Source organism: Gossypium arboreum, chromosome 9 (genome assembly GCF_025698485.1).
Source record: "Gossypium arboreum isolate Shixiya-1 chromosome 9, ASM2569848v2, whole genome shotgun sequence".
NCBI classification, from domain to species: Eukaryota; Viridiplantae; Streptophyta; class Magnoliopsida; order Malvales; family Malvaceae; genus Gossypium; species Gossypium arboreum.
The window spans coordinates 57,576,484-57,599,723 of NC_069078.1; the positions used below are offsets into that span (position 1 = coordinate 57,576,484).

General features: G+C 36.8%; 1 protein-coding gene and 1 non-coding gene across 2 annotated transcripts; one reads left to right on the forward strand and one right to left on the reverse strand.

The window, feature by feature from the left end:
* Positions 1-3,060: 3,060 nt before the first annotated feature.
* Positions 3,061-3,167, reverse strand: LOC128281005 (small nucleolar RNA R71). The gene has a single exon (XR_008271222.1). It is a non-coding gene; the product is annotated as a small nucleolar RNA R71 (small nucleolar RNA).
* Positions 3,168-20,424: 17,257 nt separating this feature from the next.
* On the forward strand, positions 20,425-21,910 carry LOC108451088 (uncharacterized). The gene is made up of 3 exons (XM_017748820.1): positions 20,425-20,570; positions 20,955-21,538; positions 21,708-21,910. Exons 1-3 carry the CDS (start codon positions 20,425-20,427, stop codon positions 21,908-21,910), a joined length of 933 nt encoding a protein of 310 aa, XP_017604309.1.
* Positions 21,911-23,240: the final 1,330 nt, after the last annotated feature.

A 23,240-nucleotide genomic window follows, 5' to 3' on the forward strand; every position in this document is an offset into this window, starting at 1 on the left:
ATTAGATCTGACAACACCATCAACCATAGTTAATAATAAGCTAGCAAGGTTACTAATGAACATTCAAAGGTACAAGATATCGTTTTCAAAATACAGTTGGATGACTTTTAAAGGGCGACATCTAATAAGCTTCCTAGTACCCCCAACAATTACATGTCAATAAAAAAAATCAAGAAGGCTCATACATGGGCAACTAGTCTGGCTGCTCCTTTGCTACGACCATGTCCAACTAACGACCTAAAAGTAAGAAGAAACTAGGTAAGTTCGAGAGAACTTAGTGAGTTGCCGGGAAATGAATAAACACCATCAAACATTAAGAAGTTAGACTCAAATTAACAGACTAGCACGAGATACTTGGCGGATACAACTTTCTCTCGGATCCGAAGTATCCGCTTGCAGATACTACCATAATTAGATTTAGCCTATTGACAGACACTAACTATTTTTGGAGTCTCGCACGTGACGGATGGAAACACAAAAATTTACACACTTTTTCATACCTTTTTAAACTTAAATTCATGCGAATTCGGTTAAATTCTTGTCGAAAAATAATTAATTTTTATAAAATAATTAAAGTGAACTTAAAACATAAACATGTTGAAATTTAGTTAATTTTATAATTATTTTTGATGAATTTTGGGTTATTTTCGACAGATTTGCACAAAGGGTAAACAATGGCTTGGCAGACACTACTAGAAGCACAAAATCGAGAAACAATTTGAAATATCGAGGCGAATTAATTTTCAGCTTAAGACGGTCCAAAATTATATGTATTAAATCATAATATAATTAATTTTAATTTATATCCAAGTTAATTTTGGTTAATAAATTATTATTAATTAATTATGAAAAATGGTCCGATTGAACCGAATCGAGTGAACCGAACCGACCAAGGAGAGGACAGTCTAAAACCGTCCAAGTGCTGACTCAATTCAGCTCATTAGCTGATTATTTAAGCTGCAAAGAAGCCCTTGAAGACTTGTTCTAATTACAAATTAGCCTCTCCACGATTGATGACTTTGAAGATTTGCCTTAAGCCAAGTTTCGCAAAGTTGAAGCCATCAACTTTGCCACATAGATGGCCGGCCAAGGGGTGGCTCTTTGGCTGCTATTTTTAGCAAATTTTAGCTGTCACATTCAGTTATAAAAACCCCCCTTGGCTGATTATTCAAAGCATCCCTCATTCATTCACATCTCTTCTCTTCTTTCTCACTTTCTCCTCTCTTTTTCCCATTCCAAGTCCCTTGCTCTTATGCCGATTTCTCCCCTTGAGAAAGGGTTCTTCTTCAACCATTTTGTAGCAACATTGAAGTGTTCATAGCAGCCTTGGTCGATGAGGACAACAGAGAACGAAGACAGACCAAACTAGTTAAGCCACGGAGAAACACCGGATTTGATTCTTGTTCCCTATCTCTTTAATTTTTTTTTGTTGTTATCATGAACATATCTATGAATATTTATGTTGTTAGAATGGTTAATTTAATCAGCTTAGCTTGAATTTAATTCGTGTTGGTTTGATTGCATTTTATCCGCTTAAATTATTAAAATTGTGTTTATGTTGTTGTAGGCCTCGGTAAAATTCTTGATTAAGTAAAATCATGCCTAAGTTATTCTTGCATTTCGATTGTTAGGTAACTAAGGAATTAATTATTTAAACGGATTAAAATTGTAATTAATTGACACAATACTTAGTCAGTGCATGTTTATTCTTCTAAGGGAGCTAAAGGTTAAATTAGCAATGTATATGGTGATACACTTGCCTTGTATAACTTGCAAGATTATTGTGATTAAACTGTTTCAAGGTAAGGATATTGTTTCCTAACGTAGTCTTTTATGTGCTTATTAGATTTAACTAATCGTTTGAATTAACATAGGGATATGCAAGAGATTAGTTCAATTTAATGAGTATGTATGTGCAATAACATGTTTGCTTATTAAAATCTATTTAATCGTTTGAATTAATATAGGGATATGTTAAGAGATGAATGGATTTGTGTAGGTGAGTGTGTTCATAAGTTAGCAAATTATCGAGTTGTCGTGAATTTATTCGTAACAACATAAACATGAGTTTAATAATTATAAGTTAAAGAAATGTAATTAAATCAATACAATTATGTCATCTTGATTAAATCATATTTTGAAATCGTGCATTAGAACTTTTATTCTTATTTAGTTTAAAATTTTATTTTTCTTAATCACCCTTTTCAAAACAAAATATTTTTTCTTCACCAAAGTGTTTTAAATTGCATTCATAAATAATTCTTTTCACAGTCTCTGTGGGTACGATAACTCGACATTTACTTGTCACTTTATTATTTGTGGCAATTGTGTACACTTGCACATTTCTGTCATTCTAAGTTTTTGGAGCCGTTGCCGGGGGCTGCTTTTAAAAGTCATTATTTGTGAATTTGTTAATTTACATTTTGGTTATTTTTTCTGTTTAATTTTTAACTTAATTAATTTTTCTGTGACTATTTCAAGTGTTTATGAGTATTGACCGGATTATTGACATACTCCCTATTGACCCTGAGATAGATCAAACTTTTCGAGAGCGAAGAAGACAAGCAAATTAGAGAAGGACCGAAGAGATGAACTTCGAAAATCCAAATCAAGGAAATGGAGCAAACCCTGCTTAAAATCCTATCTTTATTGCTGATGATAGGGATAGAGATTTAAGACGATATGCCGTGCCAGTATTTAATGATCTTAATTCGGGTATTAGAGACTCGAAATCGAGGCACAACAGTTTGAGCTGAAGTCGGTCATGTTCTAGATGCTTCAGACGGTGGGCTAATTCAGTGGAATGCCTACCGAAGATCCTCACATAGTGGAATGCCTACCGAAGATCCTTACATACACTTAAGACTACTTATTGAGGTGAGTGATTCTTTCAATTTAGCCGGAGTACCCGAAAATGCATCACGATTGAAGTTGTTCCCATATTCACTAAGGGACAGAGCTCGAGCCTGGTTGAACTCATTGCCACCAAACTCAATTTTCACATGACAAGAGTTAGCAGAAAGATTCCTTATGAAGTATTTCCCGCCTAGCAAGAATGCTAAGTTGAGGAATGAGATCACTGCTTTCCAACAAATGGGTAATGAGTCCTTGTATAAGGCATGGGAAAGGTACAAAGAGTTATTACGGAAGTGCCCTCATCATGGAATCCCACATTGCATCCAACTTGAGACATTTTATAATGGTCTCAATGTTCACACGAGGATAGTAGTGAACGCTTCTGCTAACGGTGCTCTCCTTTCTAAGTCTTATAATAAGGCTTATAAAATCATTGAGAGGATTGCCAGCAACAATTACCAATGGCCAACCAATCGAGCAGCGTCAGGAAGACGAGTTACCGGAATACATGAAGTAGACGCTCTTACTTCACTCGTATCTCAGGTATCATCAATATCCTCAATGTTAAAAAAATCTTACTACTAATGGGTGTAATAGTTTTGCAGCACAGCCACCAACCCAATTTGAAAATATAGCCTGTCTCTATTGTGGGGAAGGACATTTTTCGAAGAATGTCCATCAAACCCAGAATCCATGTGCTACATAGGTAACCAGAACCAAAATCGAGGAAGGCAAGGACTGCAATCCAATTTTTATAACCCATCATGGCGAAACCACCCAAATTATTCATGGAGTAACCAAGGGGTTGGAACCAGTAATACTTACGCCTAACCTAGATCGACCCAGCCACCTAGTTTTCCCCAACAAGTTCAGAAACCAACCCAAGCTAAACCATCTAATGGCTTAGAAAATCTGTTGAAGGCATACATGGCCAAGAATGATGCCTTAATCCAAAGCCAAGTAGCTACGTTGAAAAACCCGGAAAACCAAATGGGCCAGCTTGCAACTGAACTCAGGAACCAACAACAAGGTGCTTTACCTAGTGATATAGAGAATACGAGAAATCCAGGTAAGGAACACTGTAAAGCATTGACATTGAGGAGTGGAAAGAAATTAGAGCCTAACACCATCGAAGTTGAAAAGGAGCAAGCTGACGCTCAAGATTTAGAGAAAGTTCAACCGAGTGTTGAAATTCCAGTTTCACAAGAACCAGAATCTGTAAAACCCAACAAGGTAATTTTAGAACCAGTTAATTCTAATCAACTAATAACTCCGTTAGATGCACAATTGCACAGAAGGCGAATCAACCAGTTCCAGTAAAGAAACCACCACCACCCTACCCTCGAAGACTTCAAAAACAGAAGCAGGGGAATCAATTCAAGAAATTCCTAGACATACTCAAGCAACTTCATATCAACATCCTGTTGGTTGAAGCACTTGAACAAATGTCGAACTACATCAAATTCATGAAGGATATCCTGTCCAGAAAACAAAGATTTGGAGAATTTGAGACGGTAGCTCTAACGAAGGAATGTAGTGCATATCTTCAAGAAAAACTATCCCCAAAGTTGAAGGATCTTGGATGTTTTACCATACCTTGCAACATTGGAGCAACATATTGTGGTAAGGCATTATGTGAATTAGGTGTAAGTATTAACTTGATGTCTATGTCAATATTTAGGAAGTTGGGGATAGGTAAAGTTAGACCTACTACGGTTACACTTCAATTAGAAGATCGATCTTTAGCACATCCAGAAGGAAAAATCGAGAATGTATTGGTACGTGTAGATAAATTTATCTTTCCTGCTGATTTTGTTATTCTAGACTTTGAAGCAGACAAAGAAATGCCAATTATCCTAAGAAGACCATTCTTAGCAATTGGAAGGACCCTTATTGATGTGTAGAAGGGCGAGCTTACTATGCTTGTTCAGGATGATCAGGTAACATTTAACGTTTTTAAGTCTATGCAATTTCCTGACACAATTGATGATTGTTCTGAAGTATCTGATTTAGAGGATTTAATAATAGAGAAGGAGCTCAACTATGTTGAGGATCCATTCGAACAAATTTTGACATCAGATCCTTTGAATGATGATGAGGAGGATAAATACTTAGCGTTGTTAGAAGCTAATCAAAAGGGATTTAATCCACAATCCCGTTTTGAATCTTTGGAATTAGAGAAAAGGGATTATGCACAACCAAAAGCGTCAATCGAAGAGCCACCTAAATTAGAACTCAAGGTACTACCTTCACATTTGAAATATGTTTATTTAGGTAACGCTTCTACTCTGCTTGTGATTGTTTTAGCAGAATTAACTACTGAGGAAGAAGAGAAACTCATCCTAGTGTTGAAACAATTTAAGAAGGCTATCGGATGAACCATAGTCGATATTTGCGGTATTAATCCATCTGTATGCATGCACAAGATTATCTTGGAAGATGGCAGAAAAGAGATGATTGAAGGACAATGAAGACTGAACCCCATCATGAAGAACGTAGTAAAGAAAGAAATCATCAAGTGGTTAGATGCAGGTATAATCTACCTTATTTCAGATAGTTCATAGGTAAGTCCGGTCCAGTACGTGCCAAAGAAAGGAGGTATCATGGTTATTGAAAACGAGAATAACGAGTTGATACCAACTAGAGCAGTTATGGGATGGAGAATTTGCATCGGTTATCGGAAGCTGAACAAGGCAACTAGGAAAGATCACTTTCCTCTGCCGTTCTTAGACCAGATGCTGGATAGACTCGCGGGGCGAGACTATTACTGTTTTCTCGATGGATACTCGGGGTATAATCAGATTATAGTAGCAGCGAAAGATCAACACAAGACAACATTCACCTGTCCGTACGGTACATTTTCATTTAGACGCATGCCATTTGGTTTATGTAATGCACCTACTACATTTCAAAGATGTATGATGTCTATTTTTACTGACATAGTTGAGAAGTATTTGGAAGTTTTTATGGATGATTTTTCAATATTTGAAGATACTTATGATGATTGCTTAGCCAATCTAACGAAGGTATTAAGGCGATGCGAAGAAACAAACCTAGTACTCAATTGGGAAAAGTTCCATTTCATGGTATGAGAAGGTATTGTTCTAAGGCATCGGATAACAAGACATGGAATAGAGGTTGATGAAGCAAAGGTAGATGTTATTGAGAAACTCCCACTTCCAACATCTGTAAAGGGTGTTAGGAGCTTTTTAGGTCACGTCGATTTCTATCGAAGATTTATCAATGACTTCTCCAAAATTGCTAAACCTTTATGCAAATTATTGGAGAAGGACACGACATTCATATTTGATGAAAAGTGCTTAAGAGCTTTCAAATATTTGAAGAGTCGGTTAGTTACGACACCTATAATTGTCACAACAAACTAGGATTGGCATTCAAATTGATGTGTGACGCAAGTGACTTCGTGATAGGAGTTGTCATGGGTCAGCGAAGGAACAAAGTTTTTTATTCCATCTACTACGCAAGTTGAACTCTAACAGGAGCTCAACTGAATTATACAGTAATAGAAAAAGAGTTATTTGCTATTGTGTTTACTTTTGACAAGTTTCGATCTTATCTTGTAGGTACCAAGGTGACTGTCTAGACGGACTACTCTACAATTAAGTATTTACTTGCTAAGAAAGATGCTAAGCCGAGACTGATCCGGTGGATACTTCTACTTCAAGAGTTCGATCTAGAAATTCAAGATCAAAAGGGAGTGGAAAACCAAGTAGCAGACCATTTGTCTAGACTGGAGCCGCAAGAAGGGAACTCTCATCTTATACCAATTCGAGAGACGTTTCCAAATGAACACATACTGAAGGTAAATCATGTCCATAATACCCCTTGGTTTATTGATATTGCTAACTTCTTAGCTTGTGGTTTAATTCCGATTGATAAGATGTATCATCAAAGGAAAAATTTTCTTCACGATGTGAAGTACTATTTCTGGGAAGAGCCATTTTTGTTTAAAAAGTGCACAGATCAAATGATCAGAAGATGCATGGAAAAAGAAGAAGCATAAAAGATTCTATACCATTGTCACTCAGCTCTAAGTGGGGGACACTTCGGAGGTACTCGTATTGCGACCAAAGTATTGCAAGCCGGATTCTTTTGGAAAACACTATTCAAGGACGCATATGCTTATGTAAAGAGTTGTGATTGATGTCAAAGGGTTGGAAATGTCACCAATAGAAATGAGATGCCTCGAACAAACATCATTGAGGTAGAATTGTTCGATCTTTGGGGTATTGATTTCTTGGTCCTTTTCCTCCATCCTTTGGTCACAAGTATGTATTGGTAGTAGTAGACTATGTGTCTAAGTGGGTCAAGGCTGAAGCTTATCCGACAAATGATCCTAAGGTTGTGATGAAGTTTGTGCAGAAACATGTGTTTACAAGGTTTGGAACCCCAAGAGCTATTATTAGCGATGAAGGGTCCCATTTTGTGAACAAGTGGTTGAAATGGTTATTAGATAAACATGGAGTGAAACACAAGGTCGCTACAGCTTACCATCCGCAGACGAATGGGCAAGTTGAACTGGCGAACAAAGAGATCAAAGGCATACTTGAGAGGAAGTTTGCCCAAACCGACGAGATTGGTCCAAAAGACTGGATGATGCTTTATGGGCTTACAGAATAGCAAACAAGACACCTTTAGGGATGTCACCCTACAGGTTGGTCTTTGGGAAAGCCTGTCCTCTGCCTTTGGAGTTAGAGCAGAAAGCTTACTAGGCCCTTCGACAACTCAACTTGGATCTTAAGCTTGCTAAAGAGAAACAGATGCTCCAACTCAATGAGCTAGAGGAATTCCAAATGTTCTCATACGAAATGCCAAATTACTCAAGGAGAGACTTAAGAAATGGCATGATAAGCACATTCGAGCTCGAGAATTTGAAGCAGGTCAGGAAGTCTTGTTATTGAATTCTAGAATAAGGGTCTTCCCAGGTAAACTAAATTTCATCGCTTCTATCCATACGGAATTGTTGAACTCCAAAGTAAGGGAGATAATTTCAAGTTAATGCTCAGCGTTTGAAACATTACTGGGGAGATAAGACTGAACGGAATCAAATTTCGTTCATTTTATCGGATGTTTAAATTTTCTTATTTTCCTTTTCAATAAATGATTTAGGGTATATTTTCGGGATTAGTATGTTTAAATAAATTCTATCTAGGAGATTAGAACTTAAGCAGGATCACTTGTGACCCCTCCAATCTTTCCTAGGAATTGATTTTTACATAATTCTCTGAGAAATTATTCCCTAAATGACAAAATAAATTTTTGGTTTTTCAAATAAAAGGGTCAATTTTGATCCAAATTTTAAATTGCAATTCAATTTCAAATTTTCATTAAGTCTAGTGACTTAATTGAATTATTTTCAAATTTTGGTTGCTCTTTTAAAAAAATAAAAATTAGATGCCTCTTTTGTAAATATTTTCAAAAGGCTTCTACAATGAATGTTTTAGTTTAATAAAAAAATGATAATTATTAATATAAAATTATATCTATTATAATACATATTAATTATTATCAACTTTATATATAGTTAGGATTAGTGTTAATTTAATTATATTTTATTTGATAAGTTTTTTCAAATAATAATAATAATAAGATAATCTTTAATATATAATTATATCTATTATAATTTGTATATTAATTTTATCAATTTAGCATAGAATTAGGATTAGTTTTAATCATATTTCATTTTGTTTAAATAAATTAATAGCATTAATAATTTAATATGCATATACTTGATTATTAATTGTTGTTAACTTTGAGTAGAATTAGAATTAGATTTTTTATTTGTTAAATTATTAAGAATTCTACTTTAATTCCTACTACTCTCACTATAAACACCACCAACCTTCTCCTTCATTCACCACTCAAACTCCATTCCCACCAAATACACAATCACCTAGTGCCCCAAACCCCCTCAGCCACTACACCGCCCGACAGCCATTCGGCCAACAGCTCACACCGTGCGCACCCAGTAGCTGCTCCTTGTCGTTGCACTCAAGCATGTCCAGCTCCAAGACTCGCCAGTTCAAGCACCTTGGCGCCTTTGCTCCTCATTCCAGCTTTACGACGCCCACGCTATGCCTCGCTGTTGCCGTGCAACTCATCACGCCATGTTGTGCCGCTCCTTGCTCCTACTCGACGAGTCTACTTGCTGCCCAGCATCCGTGCGGCACATCAGCCCCATTACTTGGACTAGCCCCGCACCAATATCCTTAGCCAATAACCCTTCAACCTACCCTAAATTGACCTATTTTGTTCATTAATTATTTTTAAGAGTTCTTAATTTTTATAGAGAGGGTGGTAAGACAAATTTTTCTCCTAAATTTTAATTTTATTTAATTATTTTTTTCAATTTATTGAATCATTAATAATTTTTATTTAATTAAATTTTTGAGAAAATAATTTTTCCCATCTTTTTCAGGTTACTCATGCCTCGCAAGAGAACTCGTGCCTGCACCCAAATTGATGAAACACAAAACAAGTTCCATTGTGAAGAAGCCAAAACAAGATACGAGAGTATATTCAAAAATCAACAGATGCATCTAGAGAAAGGCTTTACATTGAAATAGAGCAACTACAAAGACTTTATGGCACGCATTCGTCAAGTTGCTGAAACCCTCAATTGGGAATTGTTTGTGAGAAGAGACCTAGTGTGGATAAGGAACTAGCTTGCAAATTCTATGTGAATTTAACCTCAAGCGAGTTGACAGAAGTTCCAATTCGCGGAATCAAGGTACCAATAACTTCAAACGCTATTAATGAGTTCTTTGAATTGCCTGATTTCGAAAACGACAAATATTCTTCCTTGATGAGCAATATAGAGCCTGAAAATTTGCAAGAAATTCTCGAGGAACTTACAGTTCCAGGTTCGAAGTGGACTGTGTCAAAGAAAGGAATCCACACTTGTCGAAGAGAGTACTTAACACCACTCGGAAATTTATGGTTGTATTTCATCCGTTTCAGCCTTATGCCTAGTTCACATGGAACTATGATTTCATTAGAGAGAATGGTCTTATTATACTTGATTTTAACTAGAAAGACCATTGATGTAGGAAAAATCATCCTGAGAGAAGTGTGAAATTGTGCCGTTAGACATTCTGGCCCAGCCTACTTTCCCTTTACGATAAGAATTCTGTGCTTGAAAGCTAAAATTCTTGCAAACGTAAAGAAGACAGGGTATAGCCAAGGCACAATCATAGATTGGGACCTCTACCGAATAGCTGGAGATTCTGTTCTATTGCAACGAACTGAAGAAAGTGAGGATCTTGAAGAAGAAGATCCCATAGAGACCGAGCCAATGCAATCGGCTGAAGTCTCGGATAAGGTGGAACCAATGGAATCTGAAGTTGAACCTGATGACAAAACATCAATGTTCAGAGCTCAACCGCCTAGCCAAGATCTTTGTGATGATCTTTCAAAGTTGATGGACATAATGCAACATATGCAATGACAGCAACAAGCTTACTAGAGATACTCAAAAATAAGGGATGACTCGATGAGAAGTGCTCTTAAGAAATTTTACAATGACTCATTTATTTTTGTGCCTGAATTTCCAGATTTTATATTTGAACCATAGAGTCCATTATCAAAGAAGGAGTGGAGCGATTCATGCAAAGGAAATAATGATGGAACAAAAGATGATTCAAATTCGGAAGGGTTTGCAAATAAATAAAATGGGGGATCTTAACCTTATTTTATTTCTATTCTTAGGTCATTTTAGGATTAAGTTTAAGTAGAAATTTTTATTTTTCACATAATGAAGCAAGAGATGGAAATCATGAATAATGAACAAGTCCTAAAGTATAAAGTGTGGCAATAGGTATATACATGTCTAGGATTGGACCTAGAGAGAGCTTGGTACTTAAGCAGTTAATTTGACTCACCTCCTCTTTTCTAAAATCCTACCTGGTGTATAGTATCTATTCACTTTAAGCAATGAGAACATTGTCATCTTAAGTAAGGGGACTGAAAAATTGAATTTGAATTATTTCCTCTCAAAATAAATTTTTCTTTTAATTATGATTAGGATATATTTTGTTCAATCATTTGAAAATTTGTGAAGTATCTAAACTTCAGTATAAATAAAGTTCTATTATTTTAATAAATTATTGTTTAGCTTAATAATGATATGAATGTATTTCTAATAAAGCATGCAAATCATACCATAAATTTTTAGTTCCTTACGAAAGTTAGGCATGCATGAAAGTTTAAGTCTTTAGAATTGACTTAGTAGTTTCTTGAGGTGAAATCCTAGGAAGCATGGAACATTGGAAATGATTTAGGCACCTTTTGTTTGGACTGTTTGAGCCTTTCAATCCATCCATGATGAAATTTTTGTCCTTTGAAACCCAACTTTGAGACTATATGACCGAATTTTATTTGCACCCTTGCAAATTTAGCCATCACTTCTCTCTTAACTATCTTAAAATTGTCTCAAACACTAGACTCAGTACTATTCAAAGTATTCTTTAAAAATAAGTTTGGGGGAGTTGAAAAGAAGTATCGAATGCTCTAAAATTGAGGTACATTCAGCAAAATGCTCGAATTAAAAAAAAAAGAGAGCATGAGTTCTTAAAATAAGATGAAGAGAATGTGAAAGCAAAGAAAGTTGATGTATTGAAGGTAATTATTTCGAAGGTCTGATTGAAGCTAAATCTAGGGTTTAAGAGCCTAAATTTATCTATCTTTTACCTACCCCTAAGCCCATCCACGTTACAACCTTGTTAAAGACCTATTGATTCAAAGTTCCAATGCTACCTACATTAGTGGAGAGAAATTGCTACGTTCAACATATGAAGGCACAAGTTAAACTTAATGATTGCAGCTTAGTCTTGAATAAAGGAATAAAATTAAATTGGTAAGGGTTAGCATGACTTTATTAGAAAGCATTTAGTCTAATTTTTTCTATCATAATAGTTGTTGAGATTAATTTGAACGATATGTATACTTAAGTAGCATAACTATCAAATTTCTTGTCTTTGAGCATAAGTATATCAAATTCATAATTTTGAGAAAAATATTGTTATGAAGGAATTTTTCAAAGGTGTTTCCAATAAATTCTTTTCAAAATTTGTGCATTACTCAGGACGAGTAATGAATTAAGTTTGAGGGTGTGGAAACACAAAAATTTACACACTTTTTCATACCTTTTTTAACTTAAATTCATGCGAATTCAGTTAAATTCTTGTAAAAAAATAATTAATTTTTATATTTTAAAAAGTGCACTTAAAATATGAACATTTTGAAATTTAGTTAATTTTATAATTATTTTTGATGAATTTTGGTTATTTTAGATAGATTTGCACAAAGGGTGAAAAATGGCTCGGCAGACACTGCCAGAAGCACAAAACCGAGAACCAATTTGAAGTATCGAGGCGAATTAATTTCTAGCCTAAGACGGTCCAAAATTATATGTATTAAATCATAATATAATTAATTTTAATTTATATCCAAGTTTATTTGGGTTAATAAATTATTATTAATTAATTATAAAAAAATGGTCCGATTGAACCAAACTGAGTGAACCGAACAGGCCAAGGAGAGGACAACCCAAAACCGTCCAAGTGCTGACCCAATTCAGCTCATTAGATGACTATTTATGCTACAAAGAACCCTTGAAGACCTGTTCAAATTGCAAATCAGCCCCTCCACAATTGATGGCTTTGAAGATTTGCCCCAAGCCAAATTTAGCAAAGTTGAAGCCATCAACTTTGCCACATAGATGGTCGGCCAAGGGGTGGCTCTTTGGCTGCTATTTTTAGTAAATTTTAGCTTCCGCATTCAGCTATAAAAACCCCCTTGGCTGATCATTCAAAGCATCCCTCATTCATTCATATCTCTTCTCTCCTCTCTCACTTTCTCCTCTCATTTTCCCATTCCAAGTCCCTTGCTCTTGTGCCGATTTCTCCCCTTGAGAAAGGGTTCTTCTTCAGCCATTTTGGAGCAACATTGAAGTGTTCATAGCAGCCTTGATCGGCGAGGGCAATAGAGAATGAAGATAGAGCAAACTAGTCAAACCACGGAGAAACACCGGATTTGATTCTTGTACCCTATCTCTTTAATTTTTGGTGTTGTTATCATGAACATATCTATGAATATTTATGTTGTTGGAATGGTTAATTTAATTAGCTTATCTTGAATTTAATTCGTATTGGTTTGATTGCATTTCATCCGCTTAAATTATTAAAATTGTGTTTATGCTGTTATAGCCATTGGTAAAATGCTTGCTTAAGTAAAATCATGCCTAAGTTATTCTTGCATTATGATTGTGAGGTAACTAATGAATTAATTATTTAAACAAATTGAAATACTTAGTCAGTGCTTGTTTATTCTTCTAAGGTAGCTAAAGGTTAAATTAGCAATGTATCTGGCAATACACTTGCCTTGCATAACTTGCAAGATTATTGTGATTAAACTATTTCAAGGTAAGGATACCTTGTTACCTCACATAGTCTTTTATGTGCTTATTAGATTTAACTAATCGTTTGAATTGACATGGGGATATGCAAGAGATTAGTTCAATTTAATGAGTATGTATGTGCAATAACATGTTTGCTTATTAAAATATGTTTAATCGTTTGAATTAACATAGGGATATGTTAAAAGATGAATGGATTTGTGTAGGTGAGTGTGTTCGTAAGTTAACAAATTACCGAGTTGTTGTGAATTTATTCGTAACAACATAAACATGAGTTTAATAATTCTAAGTTAAAGAAATGTAATTAAATCAATACAATTATGTCATCTTGATTAAATCATATTTTGAAATCGTGCATTAGAACTTTTATTCTTATTTAGTTTAAAATTTTATTTTTCTTAATCACCCTTTTCAAAACAAAATATTTTTTCTTCACCAAAGTCTTTTAAATTGCATTCATAAATAATTCTTTTCATAGTCCCTGTGGCTACGATAACTCGACATTTACTTGTCAATTTATTACTTGTTGTGATTGTGTACACTTGCACATTTCCGTCGTTCCAACGGGCACAAGCACAACTATTCCGCATGTATGCCACTTACACAGACTACCCATTTATAGCTGTCAGGCTTACTGTTTACATTTCATGCAACATGCATTGCTTATTTTACACACATTCACCCTTTTTCCCACTTACTCCCTTCCTTGTGCTAGCTTCTAATCCTAGCTCCGAATAATCATATTTTATGATCTGCATACCGCACATCAGAGCTATTTATCAGTCATCACCTCCGTACCCTCCTAACATTCCCTTTATTTTCGAACACACACGTGTTCCCCCACAAGGTCGGATTTTCACCAGTCATTGTTTGCACCAGAGTGCCATACCGGAGGCCAAACATATCCTATGTCTTTTTCCATTATCATACACAAAATCCATCAGTTTCCTCCTTACACTAGCCTGGATACAGAGCTTGAGCACCAAGGAATGAGTATTTACGCAATGTATATACTAGAATTTTAGGTTTGTTTAAAAATTTATACCCTTGCATGCACTGACTCTTTGAACACATTTCCTTAGACAAGAACACCAGAGCCAAAGGACAATGCCACTTTCCTGGCTATACAGTGATAAAGGTCAAAAAAAATAACATAGATACTAGACTTAAGGTACGAAGGAACTCACCAGAATCTTTTACTCAGAGCTTTATCTACTTTACGGGTTCCTTCCCTTTGGTACTGAGACATTCTCCCATTTCTTTAGCTAAAACAATAAAATGACTTCTTTAAATATAAAAAAACCCCCAAAAATTTATGAAATAAAAGGAACCTGTAGACATATAAGCAATTTCTGGAGAGAAGTTTTCTTCCTATCTAGTATCCAAATGAAAATCCTACAAAGCCACTCAAACAACAAGTTCTTTATATGTGGTAAATCTTAAAGGAAGGGTTAAGAGTTTACTAGCGAACAACTAGGACAGAAGATCTTTTAAGCTTAATAGACAACACATTTGTTAACGATAGTGAACTCTCTTGGTTTTCTTCAATGATAACAAAGACTAGCAGAGAAGATGAAATGTAACAACCCATTTTTAGTTAAATCAAAACAGTGATTTCAGAACCACAAATCTGAAGTCAAAATAATTATTTTATTATTATTTTAATGTTTACAGTATGATAAGATGATTGTGTGAAAATTTCGCTAAGAAATTTTATCGTTTGAGTGATTAATTTGATAAAATGGACTAAATCGCGTAAAGTGTAAAACTTGTGTTCTATTAGCTAAAGGTATTAAATGGCTATGAAATTAAATAATGGAGATCCTTATGTGGTAATTATTCCATTTTTAATATGATTGGACAAAGATGGACATTATTTAAGTGATTTTAAAGGTTTATCATTAAGGTTAAATTTGTAATTTGGTTATTAAATGTAAATTAAATAAAACCAAATGAAATTATTCATTCATTCATCTTCTTCGAACTGATTCTTCTTGAAAAAATAGGGATAGGGATTCAGCTATATTCATTTCCTTCAATTAGGTATGATTTTTGTCCCTTTTTAATAATTTCTCTATTTTTGATATCGTTGCAGCTTAATCTAGCTAGCTTAAGGACTAATTTGCAAAACTGTTAAAGATTTATGTATTTTCCATTGATGAATCTATGTGTATTTTGATGTTTTATGATAGAAAATGCATGCTTGTTATTAGAAAAACAACATTTTTAAGTAAATTTTGTCAAAATTGTTATTAGGGATTTAATTGAGAAATGTTGAAATTTTGTGGTTAAATTGTGAAATAAATGAAAAATATAGGCTGCTAGGGACTTAATTGAAATTTGGCTAGCATGGGTAGAAGTTGAATTTCATGAATTTTTATTTTTATGAGATAATAACTAAATTGTATAAATGTTGAAATATTAGGGGCAAAAGTGTAAAGTTGCTATAATGTGTGTCTTGGACTAAATTGAATTGATTGATTATTAAATAAGCTAAATTTGATATTATTTAGATCAAGAAAAGTGAATTTCAGATTTAGATCAGGGGAAAAATAAGGTGTTGGATTAATCGATCTATTTTGTCATTTTTACATTCGAGGTAAGTTCGTATGTAATAAGCATTGTTATAATTGTGTTTTAAATGTTTTAATATTGCATAAATTGTGAATACGACCTTGCGTATATATTCGACGACGATTCAACAAGTGTGAAATTTCGGTTAGCAAGTGTGAAATTTAGGTTGAACCTTAGGAATAAATTAGGTTACAAATGACATGTCATTAGGGATTATGTGATCCGGGTGTTGGTTCGTACGTTCTACTGGTGGCTGAGTTATCCAGCATGTGTTGCGGATTCTCATCAGCTTGTGTGAGCAACACCGTGTAGCTTTATCATGACCATCAGCTTGTGTGAGCAGACCCGTTGATAGCTCGAGAGTGAGCATTATATGTGATATGAGATTGAGATAGCTTTGGCTATATATGTAGAACTTAGGGTGTGAGTTTCCTGAGTATCGAATAGTATTCCAAATGGTCCAACAGGTATATCAGAGATGTGGTTAATTATAATTTTGATACAAGATAGTACAAGTATGTACATGAACCATACAAGCACTGAAATGAGGAAATTTATGAAAGTTATATCTAACTATGTGAATGAAAATGTGGTAGGTTGGTGAATCAATTTGAGATATGTTATGATATGTTTTATTTGCTTAAATTGTGCATATATGGTAAGTTGAGTTTAATGCCATACGAACTTAATAAGCTTTATAGCTTACATTGTTTATTTTTCTTTGTTTTATAGTGAAATCAAAGCTAGCTTGGATTTGGGAATCGTCGGAGACCTCATCACACATCAAGCTATCACTTTGGTATTTCTGAATCTATGTATTTGGTTATATGGCATGTATAGGAGTTAAGGTCATTTTTATATATTTTGGTAATGGATTTAACCATTGAAGTTGGCTTGTAATTGTTGATGGGTGTGTTGTGATTTTAGCCATGTGATTTGGCTTATATTTGGCATGTTTTGCTCATCTATGTAACATCCCTAACCCGTATCGCCGGAATAGAGTTACGAGGCATTACCGACCAACCACAACATAAATCATACATTTGTGCAATCATCATTAAAAACCCCATTCATCTCAATCACTTTGTCCCTTATAAGGTCTTATGAAACCTTAAAACATGCTTAGAAGTGGTTCAGGACTAAACCGATAACATTCACAAAATTTGAGAAACTTATAAAATTTTCAAAATTTTAAAGGTCACAGGCTCGTGTGAATAGGCCGTGTGCCTCACACGGTTACCAGACACGCCTGTGTCACAAGCCATGTGAAAATAAGGCATTCATACTGACTTGTACCACACGACCAAGGACACGCTCGTGTGTCATGGCTGTGGAAAAACTAGGGAGGTTACTTGGGTCACACGGCCGACCACATACCCATGTGCCAGCCCGTGTGCCACACACGGCCAGTAGACATGCCCGTGTGTCTAAGCCATGCCAAACCTATAGGGTATACTGACTTTAATTCGAAGGGTACCCTAGGGGACAAACGGCCGTGCTGTATTATCGTGTGTCGTACACGGTTAAGACACACACCCGTGTCTCTACCCGTATGGACAAAAATAGGCCATTTGAAAAGCCAATTTGCCATCCTTTTATCATGCACACCTAAACCACAACAACTTGCATCATTTATATACATTCAAAGGCAAACAAGACATGCCATTTAATACACAAAACATGCCATCTTATTCACAACCATTTCAATACTCAAAACCATGACCAAAATCTTATTGAAACATTATGTCAAAACCAACTATTGCATTTATCTCCTCTATGCATTTTCTCAACATTTTATCACTTATTTTTGTAACGCCCTAAATTTTATGTTTCGACTTTTGTGATTAATTGACACAACTGTGTGTCTGCTTCAGTGGTTAAGTGTTCTGGGTGTGTGTGAGAGGTCCTGAGTTCAAACCTTAGCTTGGAAAAAATTTTGGTTTTTATATGTATGAAGTCTTGTCTTGGTTTATAGGGCTCATAAGTAATTGGTTGGAAAAACTTTTATGAATGGGCCTGCTGGTCTGGTAGATAAGGGGAGTGTGGATGTGAAGGAGGTCTTGGGTTCGAGTCTGAATGAAAGCATTATTTTTGCTACTAATACCGTGGGAATGTTTGAGTTAGCTTGGGATACTGAGTGTTTGCAACAGCTGAGGTTTAGTGGGAGCAAAACAAGCGATTTGGGAGTAACCCAAATCGTTTCACTCTCTCCTTACCGAATTTTCCCTGCAAATTTCCCCTCTCCATATCTTTTTATTTTCTTTTTCTTTCCAGCCAAAAATCCCTTATTGCTACCGATTTTTGCTTTATTTTAATATTATTTTTTGGTCCTTTTTCGTCATCGTTACTTATCTCTGCATTTGGTGCGAATTCGGTAAGTGTTAGGGTGTTTTTTGTCTCATTTTTGTGTTTGTTGAGTGGTTAAGAGACCCTTTTCTGTTTAGGAGATAATCTAGGCACTGTGGATTGCTAAAATGGCACTTTAGATAGCAAGGAACTGCCATTAATCATTAGAGGTATGGACATCGTTAACTTTCAGGATTTGTCGTTCTTAGAAACTTGGTTTAAGTGACTAACTAAGGGACGTGTTGTTCGATATTAGGTTCTGGAGTGTTTATGGTTGTGTTAGCTTTGAATCGATGCCAGGTGTGTACTCCGATTACAAAAAAAGTAAGATTCAGTGAAAGCCGAAAAGTAAACTGTCGACGCTACACGGGTGTATGGATTGCCCTTGTGGTAGGCGTGTGGTGATACACGGCCATGTGGTCAATGAATCAGGCCGTGCGCATGCGACACAAGCGCACGACATGACCGTGTGATGATCGGCGAGGCCATGTGTGGGACACGAGCTCGACCAATTAGGCCGTATGGGCCACACAAGTGTATGGGAATTTGGGCCAAGCCGTGTGATCCATACGGCCAAGGCTGATTTGGGCCGTGTGGGCCACACAGGCGTGTAGGCCCACACGGGCATGTCACATGGGCTTGTGAGCCTACACGGGCATGTCACATGGGCGTGTGAGCCCATTTTTCTAAAATTTTCTATAAGGTTGCACGAGTCGCCCAAGTTAACTGTGACCGGTTATAGGGTCGATAAGCATTACTTAGACCTTTAATTTCTGTAGATCTGATCTGATTTTGTGATGTATGATTAACACATGTGCTAGTTAGCATGTATATCTGTTCTGATCTGTATATAGGTATATGTCTGTTAATCTGTTTATTTGCATGCCATGTTTGTATGCTGCATTGCATTAGGTTGGGTTTGATGAAGTAAAGGAAGTATCTGAAAGGCTTCATAAGCCTATTGCCTGGCAGCTAAGCTACATATTTATGATGTGTGCTGCATGGCGATACCTTATGGTGTATAGAGTTGGATGGGTCGATATTATATCCATATTTGGTATGCAAGGATAGGTGGGTCGATTTTATCCCTACATGGTGTGTTGGGTTGGACGGAGTTGGTGTGCAGGGTTTGTGGGCATATTTTTTTGTATATCTGATCTGTTGTATGCTATATCTGACTTCATGGGCTAAGGCCCAACTTTATATATGTATCTGATTTTGTTTCTGAGTGGGCTAAAGCTTACACCGATTCTGTAAAGGGCTCAGGCCCGAAGTATGACTATTTTCTGAGATCTGTCTGTATGCATGTTGAACTGTGGGGATGTACACACTGAGTTACGAAACTCACCCTTTTTTCTGTTTTATCTATCTAGGTAATCCCCAGCAGTAGTTGGATTAGTGCAGCGAAAGACTCGATGGTGACTCCAGCTTTCCACTTATGGGTTTTATAGTTTAAACATTTTATTTCGTTCTTTCTTAATTATTTTGGGAATTTTGGAGGTAATGTTGGACTTGGACTTTTGATTTTGATTTGGGATTTGAACTGTGAATTCGAATTTTAGAACTGCAACGCTATAGAATGGTTTTCTTGAAATAACTAAGGTTTTTCGTAAATTAAATTGGTTTTGAAAGCTTTCGCGATTTGAAATATGACTCTAGACTAAATTGAAGATAATAACTGGAACGATTTTCACGTAGCGAAAAGGGTATTCCACAAATACTCTCATGTGACATCGCTAGATTCGGCCATAACGTCTAGGTCGGGTTTGGGGTGTTATATTAAGTGGTATCAAAGCTAGGTTTGCAAAAAATCGGCTATGGATTTGGGAGGTAAAAAGAATGATTTTTGAAAAAAATGATTTGTAAAATGTTTTGAAATGTTTTTGATAAATAAGTGGTACATCGAGTCTCCAGTGCCAATCTTGTAAGTTTTTGAAACTCTATTTAAAATTATATGAAAGCATGCTTAGAATATACTGAAATTCTGTTTGGATCTGTCTGAAATTATTGTTAACATGCTATGAAATTACTATAGGTAGTAAACTTTACTGAAACACTCTAGGTAGTGTAAACTAAAAACTGTAGCAAACCACGACTTTGCAACAACAAACCATGAATACTCTAATAACTTCACTGCATAAAATATTTGTTAATAATTATCGGAATTGTAAAGTGATTTGCATAAAAATGTTAATACAGATTAATCTGAAAATATGATGAGCGCACGTGGTACTCGTGGACGGGGTACTAGAGGCCGTGGTAGGGGCTGTAAAGGGGCTGGAGCTGAGTCCTTCGCATCTGATACGATTCTGAATTTGGATACTAGTAAGATGCCGGTATCCCCTGTTACTGAGACTAGGTCTGGGACTAGGTCTCATGATCGTGCGGCTGGGGACGACGCACTATCCCAAGCCATGTTACGGATTTTGGAGAGGGTCGCTGGGCCCAACACTAGTTCTGGGGGCCGTGGGTCGGTTATGGAACAACTCCGGTCCAATGGGACTAAGGTATTTAGGGGCATTGCTGGAGTTGCTCCTAACGTGGCCGAGTACTGGACGAAGGCTACGGAACACATTATGGATGATTTGGATTTCACTACTAAGTAAAAGATTAAAGGGGCTGTATCGCTGCTTCGCAATGAAGCGTATCAGTGGTGGTTGACGGTTAAGGAGGGCACTCAGCCCGATAGACTGACATGGGATCTATTTAAGATGACTTTCTAGAGTAAGTATGTGGGAGCCAGTTATACTGATGCGAGACGACGTGAGTTCCTGAATCTCACTCAGGGAGATCGTTCAGTAGCTGAGTATGAGGCTGAGTTTCTGAGGTTAAGCAGCTATGTGCGAGGCATGGTGGCAACCGAGTATGAGGACTGTGTTCGGTTTGAAGATGGTCTTCGAGACAGTCTTTGGGTTCTGATAGCTCCTCAGAGGGAGCGGGATTTCTCTGTAGTGGTGGAGAAAGCTAAGATTGCTGATAAAGTTAAGCGCGCTGAGCCCCAAAATCGAGACAGAGGGAAGGCTAAGAGAGATTCTGAGCCTTCGAATACTGGGATGAGGCCTAGGAAAAAGGTCAGATCTGATGGGCCCGTGGGGGTTGGGCCTATTGTTGCATCGATGAGGGTGGAGATCTGCCAGCTCTATAATAGGCGTCATCCGGGCGAGTATTGGAGGACTACTGAGGCTTGTCTTAGATGTGGTTCTACTGAGCATCGAGTTAAGGACTGTCCGTTGAGAGCTAATCAAATGCAAGCTCCAGTTAATAAGACTGCACAGTCGTCGAGGGAGGTTCAGCAGCCACCTAAGGGCCGAGGACAGGCCAGGGGTGGTAATGGTTTAGGCTGAGGGCAGAGAACACCGAACAGAGGTGCTGGGTCGACTGAGGCGAGGCAACCTGCTTTGGTTTACGCTACTCATTGCCGTGAGGATGGAGATGCTCTAGACGTCATTACGGGTACGTTTTTAATTTTTTAATGTACTGTACTTTGCATTGATAGACATAGGTTTTACACACTGTTATGTAGCTAGTACCGTGTTTGAGACCTTGGGGTTACCGTCTGAGAGCACTTCGAGTGAGATACTGAGTCCGTTGGGGCAGTCTATTGGAGTTAGTAAATTATTTAAGGATGTTTATTTGGAAGTCCAATGGACGGTATTTCTGGCTGATCTGATGGAGCTTCCGTTTGGGGAGTTGACATAATTTTGGGCATGGACTGGTTTAAGTCGAGTGAGTCTGGACTGTGCGACGAAAAGGATGGTTCTGAGGACCGAGGAGGATAACGAAGTAGTTGTAATTGGAGAACAACGAGATTATCTAACTAATGTGATTTCTGCGTTGGCAGCAGAAAAGTTAGTGAGGAAAGGATGTGAGGCATATCTGGCCTACATCAGTGTTTCTAATTCTGTGGACTCTTTGATTAAGGATATCAGAACTGTGAGGGACTTTCCATATGTATTTCCAGAGGAACTACCGAGATTGCCTCCGAGCCGAGAGGTAGAATTTAGTATCGAGTTGATTCTTGGTACAGCATCGGTGTCTATCGCCCCTTATCTTATGGCACAGAAGGAGCTGAATGAACTTAAGGCTCAAGTACAAGAGTTGTTGGATTGTGGATTTATTCGGCCCAGTGTGTCTCCGTGTGGAGCACTTGTTCTGTTCGTAAAGAAAAAGGACGATACAATGAGGATGTGTATCGATTACCGTCAGTTGAATAAATTAACGATCAAGAATAAGTATCCACTTCAGAGGATAGACGACTTATTCGATCAGTTCAGAGGGGCTTCAATGTTCTCTAAGATTGATCTGTAGTCAGGTTACCATCAGTTGAGAGTAAAGGAGGCCGATGTGAATAAGACGACATTTAATACTCGATATGAACATTACGAGTTCCTAGTTATGCCCTTTGGGTTGATTAATGCACCAGCGACATTCATGGACTTGGTGAATCGAGTGTTCCAGCACTACTTAGATCAGTTTGTGGTAGTGTCCATCGATGACATCTTGGTATATTTTAAGACCGAGGATGAGCACGATATGCATTTGCAAGTGGTACTGTAGATTCTTCGTGAGAAGCAGCTGTATATGAAGTTCAGTAAGTGTGAATTCTGGCTTCGAGAAGTGACATTTCTGGGACATGTAGTTTCTGCAGAAGGGATTAGAGTGGACCCTCGTAAGGTTGAGGCTGTGTTGGATTGGAAACAGCCGAAGTATGTGTCTGAGGTTTGCAATTTTCTAGGGCTGGCAGGATATTATAGATGGTTCGTAGAGGGGTTCTCCTTGATCACAGCTCTATTGACTAAGCTTTTGCGTAAAAGAGTTCCTTTCATTTGGACTGATGCAGAGCAAGAGAGCTTTGATAAGCTCAAGACGGTGTTAACTCAGGCTCCTATTATGATTTAGCCTGAATCTGGTAAGGCCTAACTTTATATATGCATCTGATTCTGTTTCTGAGTGGGCTAAAGCTCACACTGATTCTGTAAAGGGCTCAGGCCCGAAGTATGACTATTTTCTGATTTCTATCTGTATGCAT

Coding starts and splice junctions, on each gene's coding strand:
- LOC108451088 (XM_017748820.1), top strand. CDS start 20,425: ATGATGAGCGCACGTGGTACTCGTGGACGGGGTACTAGAGGCCGTGGT. Junction 20,571..20,954: donor TCCCCTGTTACTGAGACTAG/GTCTGGGACTAG, acceptor TGTGGGAGCCAG/TTATACTGATGCGAGACGAC. Junction 21,539..21,707: donor CCGAGGACAGGCCAGGGGTG/GTAATGGTTTAG, acceptor TTGCATTGATAG/ACATAGGTTTTACACACTGT.